Raw genomic sequence first — 19,359 nt, forward strand, 5'->3', positions numbered from 1 at the left:
CAAATGGTACATCAATATTTTAACCGATTCATCATTTGCAAGGACATTTACATTTACATAAACTGTTTGAAAAGATTGAAACCTTGGCAAACTTATTCACAAAAATGGCAAAATTATTTTAGGCAAATATGTTTGAATACTCCTTGTTTTATTATTACTTTTAGTTAGTTGCTCCCCAACACAGGTAGGAATTACGGATTTACTGCTGTTGCTGTTCATTTTAACAACTAATCTGTTGTTATCGCCTATGTTGTTAAAAGCTAATGATATCTTGATACTATTCCTCAGCTGATTGCCCAGATAGCACACAATGCCTTCTGTTACTGAAAAGTTTGTGATGCACATTTAAACCTGTAACATCCACTAACTTCGGCTCTGAATCCTTCGGCTTATCCCTCTGGCATACTGTATCATTACGATCATTCAACACAGCCACACCTGTTAACACAAGACACTTGACATATATTTCACCCATAGAGAGCTGTCCTTTAATAGACATCTGTACTCCAACTATACAACTCCTTTTAGCATTCGATTCCTGTACTTCTGTCTAATGGCAGGGGGTTATTTCTTATATTACTTTTTAAAAGTTGTTTTTTTCTTTTACGCATTGATTTTTAAGCAGTTCCTTCCAATTAGTTGCCGCTCTCAGCAGTGATAGCAGTTACCCAGAGGAGAGCGATAGACCCAGACAGACAGAACAAAAAAATCTTTGATTAGAAAACTGAGCAAATTCGTACAGTCCTCTTTAAAGCCTGTCTAGTGTGACATCACAGGGTTGCCACACCAGATTACTGGGTAATTCATTGAGCCTCTACTAATTGACAAAATTATTCACTGGAATGAAAAACCCTGTGCACCACATTTGGCTGATCTTTCAACAGTTAACCGTGCAGAGATCAGTTCCCACGTGGCTTTGGGTGCTTTTTGTTGGCTCCATGGTTTCTAATAATTCCTCTCAATGGATTGCTTTGATATTCTGTCACTCTTTCATTTAAAAGTTTTTTCTGGAATGTTCCAAGGCCTCTTGTTTGTCATAGGCCGAGGGATCCTTCAGACATCTCAGGTCCGTCAACTATGTTATCAGAAGTCTTCAAGAACGTGTTTGCTGTGATTAAGCATAAGCACAAGGAGAGGAAGTGGCACATTTTCCTGAATCAAACATGTTTTGGTGTTATAACCTTCAAATAACTGTCACTGTTTGAAAAAATATATAAAAAATGTACTTACTAAACAATACTTTTCAGTATTGCTCAATGCAAAATGTTTATCTTTTAAAGACTATTTCAGAAGATTTATTCAGAAGAAGAAAGACCTTTTCAAAAATGTGCTTCTTAATTTACCTTGTTTGAAGGACATATATATTAGCAGCCATTTAACAGTAAATGAAAGAGAGAAAAAAACACTGTGGGTAATTTATTTATAAATCAAACTCATATGGGATGTTTAGCAAAAGTAATGCAATTTCCAGTATTTCTATGATGCAGTTTAATCATCATTAAAGCTCAACAAGCAAAATATCAGATTATGACCAAAGGTGTTTTATTATTTATTACCAGTGTTGGGGAAAGTTACTTTTCCTTACTAATAATAATCCCCATACTTTCAACTGGCTCTATCACTCTCTCTCCTCTCCACTGATAGCTGGTGTGTGGTGAGAGCACTGGTGCCGTTGTACTGTGGCTGTTGTCGCATCATCAAAGTGGATGCTGCACACTGGAGGTGGTTGAGGAGAGATCCCATGATATGATTGTAAACAGCTTTTGGTGTACAGTAGTACATAGTAAAGCGCTATATAAATGCCTCATTATTTTAAAAGTAATGCATTAAAAATTGCGTTACTCCTTAAAAAAGTAACTAATTGTGTTACTACTTTTTATAGAAAGTAATCCATTGTTACTTTTCCGTTACTTTTTCTCTGCTTGTTTTTTTTTTTTTTCTTCAATAACAAAACAAAGGTTATATTCTTGGCCAGTGTAAAGCCCTTTCACACCAAAAGTGAAATGAATAAGCCTCAGACTGAAGGAAATGCAAATTCACGGCTGTACAGTAGAGGGCGTAGCTCAAACAAACCTTTCAACTGTTCTGCCATTCTGGATTAGCCTGGCTCCGCCCTCCTACGTACTTCCGCTCAATTTCATTTTCCTTCAGTACTACGTCTGGGACTGCTGTATATTCTTAGGTTTCCAGAAACAATTTTTTTGTAGGACCAATTAGCGAATAGAGGGAGTGGCTGAGAACGATGACGTTGATGTGATCACACACATGACTAGCGTCGGCCAATAGTGAGCCTATGTGTGACGTACAACACACAGACGCGCTGCTTTATCAAGACTCGAGGAACAGAGAGAAGGAAATGAATAGTGGAATAAAGTCGTTTTATTTGTTTTTTTGCGCACAAAGAGTATTCTCGTCGCTTTATAAACTTTATAAAAGACAGACATCTTATTCTAAACATAATCCTCTGATCATTCGGACGACCACACGTTAGCGATTGGCTATGGTAGATCCTGAGTGACTCTGGGCAGATCCAATAGTTTTGAACTTTAAAGGTCCCGTTCTATGCCCCTTTTCACAAGATGTAAAATAAGTCTCTGATGTCCCCAGAGTGTGTATGTGAAGTTTGAGCTCAAAATACCCAACAGATAATTTTTTACAGCATGTTTAAATTGACATTTTTTGGGGCTCAGAAAAACGAGCCGTTTCAGTGTGTCCCCTTTAAATGCAAATGAGGTGCTGCTGGACGACACAGGGGGCGGAGCTTCATGAGCTCGTGCTCAGTCTGTCAGGAAAAATTCATCTCACGGAATGATAATAATATCAGAAACTCTCAGTAACGGTGTTCATTTCGAGTCGGACAATAATGCCTACAGAGTCAGAGTGCTGTATAGAGATGAAACAGGTATGGTTTAGTAGTTTAATTACGGTTATTATAACGTATTTGTCATCTGCTTGTAGGCTATGTATCCATTATTTATTAATAGCCTACAAGTCTGCTGTCTGAATGATGATCAAACATGTACTGATGAGTTTAATAAAGTTTATTGTACATCACACAAAAGATGAAGCGTCAGTTTTACTTCAGAAAATCACCGTAAGAGCTGAGTAAACACAGTAGGCTAAGTTATAAGAAGTGCGCAAGTTGCCAGTAGAGTTGAGGGAGCATTCCTGTGGGCGGAGGTTAGTCAAGAAACGGTTCTGGTGACATCACTAATGCAGGATGTAGAGGGGTGTAGTCCAATCGAGCCGTTTTTTGTAGTCAACTTCTGTTAAATAAAATATCTCGCTTGGCATTGAACTTTGAGCTTTATAATTTTACAGATATTATTTATGCTCTAACAGCAACATTACACACTAACTAAAGTTTGAAACATGGAATCGCATGCAACGGGACCTTTAACAGAGAACCCGCCTTCAAGGAAGTAAACGTTTCTCAATGGAGCGAGGCCAGACTCTCTGTACAAATGAAATGTACGAGAGTCTGGTAGAACCAGGCTAATTCTGGATCGCAGGAGAAGAAAGTTTTTAGTTTTTAGAAAGTTTTTAGAAAGTTTTTAGTATTTACTTTAGTAATAAAAACATGCAATAAAAAGTGAAACATTTGCGTTAACATATTTAATTATTGCAGGTTTGCAATAAAAGTAATGCATTACTTTATTAATTACTTGAAAAAAGTAACCTGATCATGTAACTCACGTTACTTGTAATGTGTTCCCCCTGCACAGTTTATTATAGATTTGTATTGAGTTTTGTGTTTGCATTTCTGTTGTATTCTAGATCTATTATTTAGTTTTCTTTATTGTAAAATGAACCGAATGTGTTTGTAACAATGTTCAGAGTTCAGGAAAGTAGGAGGTGAAACCGACTAACAATCAACATAACTTTAATTCACAAAATAAATGAAAGAAAAGCGGCAAGCCCTCATTGACAACTGCCACATAAACTAAAACAAAACAACAACATAAAGTCCAGGCCTGGTCCTCTATCGTCCTTTACTGTTGTCACTCCTCCTTTTATACTTCCGGAGCTCCTCGCTCCGTTCCCACAGCTCTTGGCCTCGGCCTCACCCTGCTTGCCACAGTGTTAATTGGTGTTAGCTATGAGATATTAGTCACAATTTAATAATTATACTTCAATAAAAAACTATTTTTTTTCTTGAATACTGCATAAATATAAGTCCTCAAAGTGTGAGTTTATGTTCCAAGAGACTTCATTTTGGGGCAAAACAGGACTTTTCCCATGTACACAAGTGTAGGCATTGTAATGCATGAGCTGAAAGGGGAATTTGGTGTCTAGAGGTTGCCATGGCTGCTAAAAGCTCTCTCGGTCACAAATGCACAACGTTTAGGTCCCTGCGTACCCCATAACTAACTATTCTTCTTGGCCCTGTCATCAAAACCCTGTTTGTTTTGTTGTTCTGTCAGTCATATATGCACCACCCTCTAATGCACTGTGTCCTGATTACTGTGTTTTGCAGAGACAAAGCCGGCCTGCACTTTCAACGGAGTGGAGTACCATGATGGGGACATGTTCAGGATGGACGCCTGTCGCTTCTGCCGCTGTCAGGGAGGGGTATCCGTGTGCTTTACGGCGCAGTGTGGTGTCCTCCACTGCGAGCGCTACTACGTCCCTGATGGAGAGTGTTGTCCGGTCTGTGAAGGTTAGATGACCCTTGCATCAGCTCAGGAAACCTCATATACAAGAAAATATTCCTGTTCTTTGTACACTGTTTGATAAGAGCATAAGCTGGCATATTTGTGCACCTTTCTCCAAATGATACAAGCGGTCTTTAGCATTTAGCACCTTGTGCCTCAGGGCCTCTTTTGCATTTGCTGTTGATGCTCTGCCCGTAATTGAGGTGATTTTTGTGAATTGTAATGAACTATGTCATACAGGTCCAAAACAAATTCTAAAACAATTATGATGTGACTTGTTTTTTAACTTCACAGAGGACATTGTGCATTTTTACATTATGTGATGGGGAAGATTTTGTCGTTTGGACGTTAAATTTGCGTGATCAATTCTTTTTGTGCTTTGTATTCTACCAATTCAATGAGCATCCAGGGCTAATTAGTTCAGGGAAACTGTTCATTGTTTTATTTCGTAGACAACCTGTAATAGGCTGCAAGGGAGCATGTAATTTCGATTGCAATGCTTCTCTTGTGGGTAGGTTCTGTTGTCCAATACATAATGGCTTGGAATTACCTTTCAACATTTTCTGCTCATGCTATATTTATCAGATTGTTGTCATGTTGAAATTAGTTTGCGAATGATTTTGCTGTTATGTAGTTAATTAAAGCGAAACTCCCCAGTCCCCTGTAGCTTTCCTCCTGATAATTTTACTGCAATGAATTAAACAAATGAAATCGGCCAACTAAAGTTAGACGGCTCACAGTAAATATAAGCCTGTATGAATCCATGTGCTGACTCTAGGCAGTCTTGGCTTATGAAGGAAACAAATCATTGGAATCAACAACTTAATCATTAACCTTTTTGACTTCAAGGGTCCCCATTGTCCACAACAAAATGCAAAGGCTTCATGACATTTCTAGTTGTTCATAATATACTGTATAAGGATTTTATTTTGAAAATATTTTGTACTCACAATTTTTACCTGATAAAATATTTCAGACTTTGGCATAACTATAAAATGACCATGGAGTTAAGATTTTATTAATTTTCATGACTTTTTCAGTTTTAGAAATCACACTTTTACAATTAGGCCAAAAAACAACAGTTTTTGAGTAGTAATTTTATGGGCCCCCTTGGAAGTTTGCTGAGGCCCCCTTGTTGAAAACCACTGTCTTAAGCTGCGGTCACATTAGCAAAATTTCACGGGTAAAAAACTTCCATTGTCAATATTCTATCAATGTATGAAGCAGAGTTCACACAAAGTCACTGTCAAACCAAGCAGCTTTCTATTGGTTGCAACACGGCCAACTTGAACTTGATTCAAAATCTGCATGGGGAAATCTTCACTCTTGAGCGAAATTCCATATTGCACGGATTTCTATTGAAATGACTCCATCTCTATTGTGAAAATTTGCAGCACAACTGTAAATGTGACCCCACCTTTAGAAATAATACTCTGGCTCATCCTTCATATATGTTGCGTTTGTTTATTTTAACTCTGTTTTCAAGTGTATAAACTGACTCTGCTGGAAAATTCATGTTAAGCTGATAACTGTTTTGGAACATGGTTGAACATGAAACACTCTAAAGCTCTGGCAGTGTGAATAAACGAAATCACAAAAACTTTAGAGCCCGAATGAAATTTCTGAAATAAATTTCCCTTAATATCTGGGAGTTAAGATGCAAAACTTGTCTAAGCTAATCATCAGATGGTCTAAACTGGTCATTAACTAGACTATGCTGGGTATTAGCTAGTCCAGGATGGCCATTAGTTGATCTAGATTAGTCCAAGCTGGTCACTAGATGCTCCAAGTTAGTCATTAGATGGTCTAAATTGGTAATTTGCTGGTCCAAGCTGGTTATTAGTTGGTGCAAGCTTGTAGACATTCTTGAACCAGCAACAAACCAGCCAAACTTAAGGTGGTCAGGAGGAACCATCTGCTATGTTCTACATCTGCCATGTTCTGAAACAGCATAAACTGACCTTTCCAGCTCAATGCCTTTTTGCTCTCTTACCTTCTCCCGTATAGACCCCATCTACCCGGTGCTCAATTTAGCCGGCTGCTATGTGAATGGGCAGATCCTGGCTCACGGAGACCACTGGCGTGAGGACGACTGCACCTTCTGCCAGTGTGTGAGTGGAGACGCCCGCTGTGTGGCTGCTGCCTGTGGCCACAGCTGCCTCAATCCTGTCACCGTTCCCGGAGAGTGCTGCCCCGTGTGTGAGGGTAAGAACACATGCACTTTATGGATGTGGGTTGGAGTTGTGCTGTATTGTTCTTGGACCTGAAACGTTCTCTATGCAAGTACTGTACATGAACCGAAATGTTTCTAGTTATGTGCCATTATGAAATGTCACATTCATGATGCAGTTTTAGAATGCATCACATTTATCACAATAGCCAATGTAAACTCTTCTATTGTTAGGTATCTTCTATGGTCAGTTTTACTTTCAGGTCAACTACTGCTATGTTGAAGCTACAGTTTAGTCTTGTGATTCTCTCTTCTATGATGCTATAGTGGTTGCTAGGGTATTGCTAGACAGTTGCCAAGATGTTCTGAGTGGCTATAAGCGCCTTACTATGCAATTTATAGGTTGTTTTGGATGTTTGCTAGAGTGTTGTATTGTAGGTCCTCACTAGATTGTTGTAATGTTCCTTACCTGCCCAAATCAAGTGCTCTCTTTGATAGTCTGGCCCCTAGATATGTCTTGAGGATAACACTTTATTTTGATGGTCCCTTTTGAACATTCGGTTGACAATAAGTAACTTTGCAACTACATGTCAACTAACTCTCATTAGAGTATTAGTAGACTGTCTGCTTAATATCTGCTAACTCTTTATTGTGATGCTCCTCCAACAGACATTCTACTAACTATAAGTAACTTTGCATGTCAACTTAGATTGTAAGTAGACTGATAGGGTTAGGGTTAGAAAAAGTTGACATGCAGTTGCAAAGTTACATATAACCAAATGTTCAAAAGGGACCATCAAAATAAAGTGAAACCGTCTTGAATCCCTTCAGTGTGAATTAATCTGCGCATTTAATCAGCCAGGTGACAATCGCAAGTCATAGAACAAACCTCTAACACTAAATATGCACATTAACTCACTGTTATAACTTATTTGAGTCCAGGTCAAGACCTGAGTAGGTTGAATCCAGGTCAAGGCAGAGACCTTAACGTGGACAAGAATACAGAATAATACAATACAGAATTTATTATAGCAATGCTTGCCTTTGCAAACACGGCTATCTTAATATGTACTTATTTGTCTACAAAACGGTGAGGACATCACAGTGAGTGACGATTCGACAAATCAGTGAATTGTTTTTTGAACTGTTTGACTGAAATGACTGAGTCTCTAAAATGAATTGGACTTCTGAGTCTGTGTGTGTGAGCGAGCACTTTCTCCGTTTCCTCTCAATGTTCTGTAGTACTCTGAATGTTTTAAGTTTCCATTCCAGTCACATACTGTATGTGTGAATAATCTATTAGACTGAGAGCAGGACAGGCAGGTGCATACCTGGATCCCCCAGCAACCCCCTTCCAGCACAACCTAAACATCTCCATCGTCTCATATCTCAGGTCTAGATTCGTTGTGTCTCCTTTACTGTCATGCAACACTGCACCAAAACCCTTCCTGTGGATTTCCCTCCATTGGACCTGGCTCCCTACCCTCGCCAGCAGTGGAATATCATATCCCACCTGCCCATGTATTTTTCATACTGCTCACAGATCTGTAGCGGCTACCCCTGGGACTTCCACTCCCACTGCAGCTGGCTGGGTTTTCCTCTCAGTGTTTGTTGCGAACAATGTTTTGTATCTCATCATAAGCTTTGATTAAGCACCGCGAGGAATGGCCGCACACTTCGGTATGCAGGAATGCAGGTCGGTTTGCCGGGACGTGGGCTACATTCTTGTAGAGGGGGTTTATAAAGGTTATTTCACACATGGGAAGAAGCGAGCAAGTGATAGATGAGTGGCAGGAATGTCGGATAATGAATTTCTCCCAGGATTGGCTGTGTGTGTCGACCGATGACATCATCCTTTTGAATAAAGCTGGAGAATATAGATTATCTCACGTCTCTGTTTGCTGTCTAGATTTTCAAATCACAAAGTTACATGATGTTCTTTTCACCCCCTGTTATTCACAGACTTGGGACCAAGAAAGGAAAGCTTGTTCAGAGCGATTAACAATCTTATCAAGCCATCCTAAATGCCAGACTGACAATATGTGTGGAGGAGGTTATGAAAAACCATGCTAAACCAGCATTTTTTGTGTGTGTGTGTGTGTGTGTGTGGCTGTGGGGGCGATACTCCACCAACTGTCGTGTTGATTATGATCAATGCGGTTCCAGTGGAATTGAGTCACACCGGGGGTAATAGGATTCCTGTCTGTCTCATCTACCCTCTGCACCTTCAACCTCCTTCCAATTAAAGATCCAAGCAAATGAAGCATCCTTCTTTTTCTCCGGCTCAGTATATTGAGAGAAAACAATGCCTGGAGTGCTTCGTCTCATAGTGGTGCTTGCTAATAGTAAAGGCAAGCCTTACTATGGCTCACACTCTGGGTTATGGATGTCAACAAATGTGTTACAGACATGAGTGATGCCTCAAATTGTGTGGCGTGTTGAGAAGCAGTTTCTAAGCATTCTGATTGCACATGCCGTATGATAAATCTTTTGAAAAATCCGAAAGACGTTGCACTTTGCATTGATTTTAAGCTGAGACATTTTAACGTTTTGTTGTTGTTGTTGTTGTTGTTGTTGTTGTTGTTGTTTTACTGCACAAAAACATTTGTTGCCGTTAGCTTTAGCATGTTTAAACACTCAACCTACAATCATAAAGTGTTTAACATTTAAAAAAAATCTAGAATAGACACTTTATTATGTCAGTTTTACTATTCTGATGCCAGGCTACAGTTGTTATAAATAATCTTTGAATAATCAGAAATATAATCAGAATTATAATAATAATAATATATAATATATTTTCTATAAAATATATACAAGCAGAATAACATTATCATGTTATCATATATTTACTATACATATGAATTATTAACATAATAATACTTCTTATTATTTACTCATAGCATACAATACCCTAACATTGTGGAACACGGTTTGCTTGCACAACCACTATTCACATTTTCTTTAGAAAATGGCAAATAAATAAAAATAATTCGGGATGCAAAGTGTGTGATTAGCGGCCCTTAAGACTTGAGTTTGTTTGAGCTGGTTGAGGTAGAGAGAGAGAAAGCAGTGGTTGGACAGAGAGTGACAGCAGCGTGTCTGCAGACCTTCGCAGTGCAGCACGCTCACATTCACCCCTTTTCAATTAATCTTTCATACGCCTTTCGGCCTGTGAAGCAATTAGAGGTTTAGATGGGTCTGCCTGACCATGGAGAGCACTCACTTCGGTACTGAGGTGAAGTGAGGGGGTAGTGCACTATGGCTTTCCATACAAAGTTCTATTCACACAATACCGCCGATGCATCTCTAACCACATCTCAAATACAGCACTCTCTCTTTATTTGAATTCTCTCTCTTTCTCTCGCTCTTTCTCCGGGCGGTGCAGAGGTAGATCAAAGGCAGCGTGTGTGCCTGCTCTTCATCACGGACTGCAGTGAAAGGTTAAGCACAGACAGACTACATGAATGTGAAAATATTCAAACGGTTTTGAAATCCTCCCACTGTGACGGCAAGGTGACTAACCGCTTAGTGCTTCATATGAATTCATCACTCCGTATTTTGCTCTCACACTCATGTCTTTCAAATGGATATGGTATTCTTACTTCCATGGAGCACAAAAAGAGAAGTTTAGCAGATTGTCTCACGACATAAAAGGAGTCCACTACCATATTTACACTTTCTACCACTGCACAAAAAAATGAGTTATCTTCCACAATCTCTTTGCTTTTCTGTACAGTGGAAGTGAGTTTAAAGCTGTCAAGCTCCAGAAATGACTGAAAGAACACCATAAAAGTGGTCTCATATGTCTTGTGCTCCATATTTCTGAAGCCTTCTGAAGTCATAAAATGGCTTTGTGTGATGAACAGACCAACATTTAAATAACTGAAACTCATTTAAAATCTTTAAAGGCCATAACACACCAAGGCAACATCAAAGAACTAGCAGCAACAGAGGTTAACTGTGGTGTTGCCTCACGTTGCCTCACGTTTCGTCGCCTCACGTTAAACACAACATAAAGACTACAGCCAATGACCAACTAGCATGCATGTTCTGCACCTCTGTGAGAAAAAAAATAATTCTCCATACCAGCAGGTGGCAGTAATCTGTATTCGTCATTCAAAAAGGGAAACCAGAAGAGCTAGGACTGCGGATATGCAAACTGTCAACAAAGCCATGCTTGCTTAACATATTCACACAATTTTCGATCACTACAAACGGATTTGTAATATAGCTTCTTTGAATGTGTCCGATAAGTTGCTTAGCTGTTTGCTTGTTTCGTCACCTCCATTCTTCTTCTTGTGCTCTGGTTTGCTAAGCTGGACTGCCAATCACAGTGATGTATATTAGTGTCACATCTTTTTCTCACACAAACCTATCAAAAGGCTTCAGAAGACTTGGAATATAGCATTTGTGATCATATGCACCACTTTTATTTTACTTTTGTTGTGTTTTTTCATCATTTTTAGTGAGCTATTCCTGTATCTGGAATGGCATTCAGAAGTTTGCAGGTTTGAACCCAGCAAGGAGCCATTCATTACCTGTTAGCATGGAGCCCTTGAGCAAGGCCCTAAGTTGCTCCCGGGCTATTATACCCTGTAATAAATATTGTATGCTGTTGCTCTGGATAAAAGCATCAGCTAAATGTCAGTATAGGGAGCAGAAGTTGTACTAAAGGGTTGATATTTGGGCATCTATTCTCCACGGCTACGTTGTAATGTAAGCTCTTAAAATATATTCCAGATTCAATACAAGTTAAGCTCTTTCAACAGAAGCAGTGGCCTGTTCAAAAACGAAAGACATTTTTGACTCAATTTAATAAAACAAACAAAAAAGGCTTTAAAGTAAAGCACTTGCTATGAATACCTTGCACTATGGAAATATAAAATATGCAGCTTTTGTTTTTGTTGAAGTGCAATGCAAATTCATCAGTACAAAAATGTGAGTTATTTGAGCTATAAAGTTCTCAAAATCATTCTTTGAACAAGTGGACTATACAGTTTAATGTGAATGGATGTCTGTTACCAATTTTTGTCTATAGAAATTATCCCTTTCGGCTTTATAATGCAAAACTTACAGTGTTTATCGTGTTTACATAGCCATTAAAAGAGTTGAAAGATTTTTTATAACTTTTTTAATTCTATATAAGGCATAAACAAGGTTAATAAATTATTTTGTGATTTTGTTAAAGGAGAACTCCGGTCAATTTTAACATTGAGCTCATTTTTTTGTACATTTGGAGTGCTGTCAATACAGAGAACAACGACAAAAATCGGTGTTGCCTACACCATGTTATCCTCTTTTTAAAATTTGCACCCTGTTGACTTCAATGGGGCAAGTTTTAAACCTGCTTTTAGCCTCTTAACATCCTTGATGTGTCATTACAAGTGCCCAGCCATGTGAGTGATTCCTTCAGAGTGATCACGGGTGAATCTGACTGCAGTAGATGTGAAAGATATGTATAAAAATGATGTTATTTAAGCCAGCGCAAATACCTGTTTACATCCTGTTTTTCGGTTGAAGTCCAAAGTAGTCGATTGCCGAGTTCACGCGCATAGGTTTAGTTACCTATGATCACGCGCGTGAACTCGGCAATCGACTACTTTGGACTTCAACCGAAAAACAGGATGTAAACACAGGTATTTGCGCTGGCTTAAATAACATCATTTTATATCTGTGCTCTTCACAGATTCACTCATGTTCACTCAGAAGGAATCACTCACATTTTCTGTGCACTTGTAATGACACATCAAGGATGTTAAGAGGCTAAAAGCAGGTTTAAACATTGCCCCATTGAAGTCAACAGGGTGCAAATTTTAAAAATAGAATAACACAGTGTAGGCAACACCGATTTTTGTCGTTGTTCTCTGTATTGACAGCACTCCAAATGTACAAAAAATGAGCTCAATGTTAAAATTGACCGGAGTTCTCCTTTAATGTGTGTAAGGTTCCATTTTTTTTTTTTTTTTTTATAAAGCCGAATAAACGGAGCAATTCCAATAGGGTCCTCACACCATCGGTGCTCAGGCCCTAAAAAGTGCATTACCTACTATTTACTTGTTTTTACAAACTGAGACAAGTTTTCTGTCACAGATGATATCTATAGAATGCAACTCATTTTGAACTCTGAACTTTAATGAATTCCTTCTGTCACAGATACAGTAGTCACTGGATATGTTCAATGCATTGTTTACTGTATGTAAAGGTTCCTATGCAATGCAGAACAACAAATTGACTGTGTCCATGACTCTAGTGTTTTGAAGTCACACACAGATCTGTTTTGTCATCTTGGTGGTTCCATCCCTAACAGAGCCTGTTGTCTCCTGCAGTCAGAGTCGAAGTGTCGGCAGCCTCGTGATAGCAGTGCTGCAATCAAAAATAAAGATAGGACTGTTACTCCATTCTATTACTTTTTTTTATCTTTCCGGATAAAGCAGAGAAATTGCCATGTGCATTCAGCAGAGCCATATGTGGACCTAATAAAAGATGGCAAATGGGGAAATAAAAGGAAGCTGTAATGATGCCTGATATCCCCCTCGATAGAGGACTTAAATAGCCATATTACCTGTTGGCAAGGTCTAGAGAACCCTGCTCTCGCTGCTCATTTACATGTGGCATGTTACATGCAGTCGTTTGGGAATGTGATCAGCGCATCCCAGTGACAATAGTACTGAAGGGCTAGCCATTTTATATTTTGTATATATAAGTATATGAAACGTCGGAATTGCGTAATTCTGACTTTACAACACGCAAGTGCAAGTTTATACCTCACAGTTCTGAGGAAAAATGTATTAATTGCGTGATATAAACTCACAATTGTGAGATAAAAAGACGCAATTATCTTTTAAAATGTTTTATTCTGTGGCAGAAACAAGCTTCCATAGAATGTGGTTGTCACTCCTGTAAATAACTGAACTGTGTGTGAAAGTAACCATATTAAGGACTCTGCTGATGTGAACGTGGCCATCTTGTAGCATTAGTTCATTTAATAATGATTGTCTTAGTTAATATTGTTAATATTTAGCAACAGGTTTCAAACAAAATGAAGCCAGTTAGTAAGTATATCTTTATTTTATTTGAATAATTATCAGACCAGAACTGACTGTTGTTTAACATTGAATATATTGTAAATATTCAATTTACCCAACACAAGCACTGGTGCGTTTGCCCGCCTTTGTGAACAGATGTACCCACTCCAGTGTTGTCTTTTGGCACTGAAACATCCCACCGCTGCTGGTGTGTGTCCATGTCCTGCCTCAGTCCTGCCTCTGTCCTCTGGGCCCTGTTGGACACAGCCCTGACTCTATCCCCCTGGTCCCAGGACAGCTTAATTTAGCTCATTTGCCAGCTGCCCTGCACTCTGTGCATTTTTATTTCCTAATTATTATTTGTTAGAAGAGCTCATTTCCTCAAGGTGACACCCTCTCCCTGTCAGAAGCAAGTTATTGTACCAGACGCAGCATGTGCAATTAAGCAAATGAAAGCTGTCAGGTTGGGTTCAACCCCCAAAGATCGCACATCAGGTTTTATAGCAAACCCCACAGCCAGTAGCGTTTTCAAAACTGGTATTATTCTATATTAAATATGTTTAAATATGTGCCTTCATTTTATTTTACTTGTTTATTTCTAGCAGTCTTTGAATATGAGCATGATCTGTTTGTTGTGGAGCCACATAGGAAGAAATAAACCGAGGCACTAATAGCGCCATGGCTTCAAATGTTACAGTAGCGTTAATGGAACAGCGTGCTTTAATGAATAGGAAAACAGAATGCTGTTTTTTCGCCTCAGGTTTCTATTTATCGCTGAGAGCCAGCTCGTTTTTAATTTTATAACTGTATGTCCTTACATTTGAGACAAATTGGGGAGAGAAAAGAAGCCACTTTGAATCATTGGTTGCCATTATGTGATATAAATAAATATAGGTTTTGAGAATCATAAACTGAGTTTCCATTACAGATTTGGGCAAACCTTTTGCGATATTTTCTAAATAACGATAAAAAACGATTGCAAAATGACGGCATTTACATTAACAGATGTTATGCAACTAAAACGTTTTGTGATAAATCATTAGAAAAATCATGGCACTGGTAGTTGGTAGGTTCACTTATATCTCAGCCACCGCACTAGCCATTCTTTTTATCAAAGGAGACTTAGGTGTTTTATCCAAGCATTAATAGCAAGGAAAGCCCCTTATATTTGGGAGCGGCAACGTGTGAGGTGTTTCTCCCTTCTGTCTGCTTCAAGGTCTTGATAAATTGTGGCATTTCTTTGTTGTTTAGAATCCAGTTTTCCCATAATACTTTTGTCTTTTATGAGTTTAATGGAGAACTCTGTCTCGTCTTCTGTCCAAACACACCGCGTCTTCTTTAAAGAATGATTGACTTTAACCTCGAAAATCACATTGTATTTGATATAAAATTAACTAGACTAAATCAAATGAAAACTATCTACTGAATCTATTTTCTTAGTATTTCATTGTCTCCATAGGGAATTATTTTTTTTTTTTAACGAAAAAGTATAAACTGTTGAAGTCAGTAGACCTACTGTAACTATCCGAGGTTAAGCGGTAGTTTTTGCGTTGATTAAAGTCATCAATTTGCATTATTTCAACCTGTTTTTTTAAGAATACTTACATTTTGATATAATGATATTTTACTTATATTTTATTTATGTATAATATGCTACTAAATATTTATTATACCATACATTTTTAATTCTTAATTGTAAAACATGCATCCGGCAAACATTTAAATTGACACTTGCCTTTATTTGTTGTCTCTGATTTAGATTTAGATTAAATCAATGTATCCTTGCTGAATAAAAGTATTAATTTCTTCTTTTTTTTAAAAGTATTTATTGGTATATATTTAATGTAATGTTTAATGACATTTTTTTTCTGCAACTACACAGTATCATATGAACAGTCAGCCAGTAATGATACTGATTTAAGTTTCACAAATCAAACCGTTGCTTTATTTTTATTCAAACATGCCTGAATGTAATGACGAATTGAGTGAGTTTATTCAATTAGGGATTTTGTTTCAATCCAGTAAGTTGTTTTTTGTGAGTCTTATTGTGCGAGTCATTTGTTGGTAAATCAGATTAGACTAGTCATGCTCTATGTTTGTTTTTGGTTGTTTCCAGTGAATGCACAGGAGAAAGATGTGTTGTCTTGGCTTTATTTTGCAGTGCAGTCTTTTTTTCTTCACATTCAATTCAGACCACAACTTCCAACTCTGGTAACTCTTAACATTGCAGGAAAACACTGTTATGACCACAAACAAATGCTGTTTTGAATGTATTAAAGGGATAGTTCACCATGAAGTGAAAATTCTGTCGTTTACCCTTATTTAATTTCAAACACATCTGATTCTCCTTTTTCCATGAAACACAAAAGCAGTTTCTTTAGTTACACTTTATTTTGATGGTCCCCAACAGACATTCTACAAGCTATAAGTAACTTTGCAACTACATTTCAGCTAACTCTCATTAGAGTATTAGTAGGTTAGGGTTAAGGGTTCGGGTTAGTGGAATAAGTTGACATGTAGTTGCAAAGTTACTTCTAGTCAGTAGAATGTCTGTTGGGGACCATCAAAATAAAGTGTTACCGTTTCTTATTCACACTTCCCTTTTCAATACAATAAAAAGGACACTGTTGAGCTCTAATAACGAATTGACTCCCAAAATTCAGGCCATGACAACTGTATTTATATTCAGTCTGAGAAAGGTACTGCACTAATTATTAATGCAAGGACGGCACTCTCTTTTAACCACTGACAGCTCATGTGTCTCTTCTCCATGTGCGGTTCAAGCTAATCAAAAGAGGAACGTGTCTTGACTCATTTGCAAATCCTGACACAAGTCTGTCTCTCTCCAGCGCAGTGTGTCCCAGCAGCCGTGTGGTCTAGGGTCAGCCCACCAGAGACCGCATGCTGTTTAAAAGAGCAGCTTAATGAGCATAAACAAAACACAGTGGGTCTGCTTCACTAATAATGCGTACAAGCAGCACACGCTTATACATTCGTTCTCATGCTAATGATTCCCGATTATTCTTTACGAGGAAGCGCGTGCCTGCAGTTATTAATTAGCATAATTCACGGCCAAACCGTCTCCATAATATTTCAATTTTCAAAGAGCCGCCTAAAAGTACAAACTAGAAATTCTTTTGTGTAGAAGACTTTTCCTGAACTGTCCCTTTAAGATGGATCATCTGTTGTTTTTCGAATAAAAATGAAATTGCATACATGCATTGCATTGCATGTTTGCATGTATACTTGAACATGAAATTGTTTTCCTATAGCAGAACAGCATTCAAAACTGCATGCAGGAGAAAAATCAAGAGAGAAGCTGAATGGATGATCTGTTTGACAGCCACAAACCAATCAATTCAGTTAGTAATTTCAGCATGTACTACAAGCATCCAGGTTTTGCTGGAGTGGCGAATTATAGATTCTTGTCGCACTGTGAAAAAGTCCATTTCTAGTCACGATGGCTCGTTTTTGGACTGCTGCCATCAACTGTATTTGTAGTCATGAAGGCTTTTATCCATTTTAGCCCTTGACAACTTTATCTATCATCTCTATTTTTTTCTGTCTATCCATCTGAATGCATTGTTTCCCATCTTTTTCAGAATGGATTAAAACTTGCGACCGGAAAGATCGAGATCAAATAGAAGCTTGTCAGGGGTGTCATAACCTTAATGGAAGAATGGTTTATATTCTATATTAAACAGCTCTGTAATCTGATATTCGATTCATTCTAATCAATTATAACCAAGTGGGATTTTTATTAGCCTGAGATGTCATTGTGAGCAAAGAGAGATGTTTTTTTTTACAAAGGGATTGTTCACACAAATTTTTTTTTTTTTTTCAGTGTTGTTGTTATTATTAAATGTTCACTATGTAATTTTTGGCCCATAGAACATTGTTTTGGTTGTGCTTCAGCTGTGTGACTGTGGATGAATATGACCCTAAATATATAAATCTGAGTAAATATAAATATATATATATATATAGAGAGAGAGAGAGAGAGAGAGAGAGAGAGAGAGAGAGAGAGAGAGAGAGAGAGAGAGAGCAAATTCAGTATTTGGTGACAAACTTAAACTTAAAAACGCCTTGGCAACTAACTGAAATAAAATAAGTACTAAAATTAATAAAAAAAAATAAAAATGCAATCAATAATGAAGCGAAATAGACATAAAAAAAAGGAATTAATACAAATACCAAAAATTACTAAAACCTGAAAATGAAAATATAAATATAAAAGTTAATTTAATATAATACAATAGTATATAAATAATACTAAAATAACACTGGTTTTATTATATTGAACAAAGTTCTATTGAAAAAGATCTCCTTCTGTGTTCCCCAAGCCAACATGAGGATGAGGCAGGATGATAAATGATGGCAGGATTTTTGTTTGTGTGTGAACTCTCCTTTTAACTGAAAGTAAAAGAAAGTCTGTGGAAAATTGTGTTTGACTCCCATGACTCATAAGCGTAGTCCCGTTTGAGCCCCTACGATTCCCATATTCTTTCTCTGTCTGTTTAACTGGCTGACATAGTCAAGAGTGACTCACATCCTCTGGGGGAATTTTTGGCTTTCCAGAGCCGACATACATCACGATGGCGCCCCCTGTCTGCGGCTCACTGGACAACTGCACGCTGGAGGACAAGAGCTGCCCGTATGGCTTCCGGCTGGACTCCAGCGGCTGCAGGACATGCGGCTGCAAGACACGTAAGTGAGCTGTGACGTCACTGGAGAAGTGCTTCATCTTCCTCACCCCATACACACGCTGTCAGGACATCTCTCCAGACACTGACTGGCTTTAGCAGAGATGTTTATGAGGATAAACACTGAAGGGCAGATGGATTAAAGGATTGTTTTTATGCTAAGATAGACTGGGGGAATCTAAGTCTGACAAATGTCAGAGGAAAAAGATAATAATGCTGATTTAGGGTGGGACCACAAGCCTGGTTGTGGATTATAAATATTCTATTATAAGATATACATTACTAGTAAAAAGTTTGGACACACTTGACTGATTTGTGTCTCACATTCCCTATAATTTATTTATCTTCGAGGAATATGCTTGAATGTAAATATATAATTACATTTACAAATTCACAAAACAGATTTTTTTTTAAATAAAAATATATTATTTTTACTGTAAATAGTTATAATAGAATAGAGTACAATTCTTTTTTCAACATTTCTGTTGTGAATTTTAAGATTTTTTAATTATTTGGTAAATGTACAGCATTTTATTTCAGTTTATTCAGCTTTATATATAATTATATACAAAGTCAAGATATAATACAATATAATATAATATAATATATTTAATATAATAATTAATATAATAGTTGGATGCTTCTCAAAGCATAAAATAAAATAAAAAAACAAAATAAAATAATGGATGAGTTACAGATAATGAAGGAAAAATTATTATATATTATATTATATTATATTATATTATATTATATTATATTATATTATATTATATTATGTTGTAATGCATTCAGGGCGTTTGAAT

The 19,359-nt window shown here is 37.6% G+C and overlaps 1 protein-coding gene across 1 annotated transcript in view; it reads left to right on the forward strand.

Moving 5' to 3' along the window:
- Nucleotides 1-19,359, forward strand: part of crim1 (cysteine rich transmembrane BMP regulator 1 (chordin-like)) — a 128,046-nt gene that overhangs the window by 87,752 nt on the left and 20,935 nt on the right. Inside the window, exons 6-8 of the mRNA XM_081347680.1 lie at nucleotides 4,478-4,660; nucleotides 6,663-6,860; nucleotides 18,432-18,560. Of these exons, the coding sequence (XP_081203806.1) occupies nucleotides 4,478-4,660; nucleotides 6,663-6,860; nucleotides 18,432-18,560 (510 nt within the window). The remainder of the gene's footprint in view (nucleotides 1-4,477; nucleotides 4,661-6,662; nucleotides 6,861-18,431; nucleotides 18,561-19,359) is intronic.

This window comes from Scardinius erythrophthalmus (assembly GCF_964197995.2).
Source record: "Scardinius erythrophthalmus genome assembly, chromosome: 19".
Classification (NCBI taxonomy): domain Eukaryota; kingdom Metazoa; phylum Chordata; class Actinopteri; order Cypriniformes; family Leuciscidae; genus Scardinius; species Scardinius erythrophthalmus.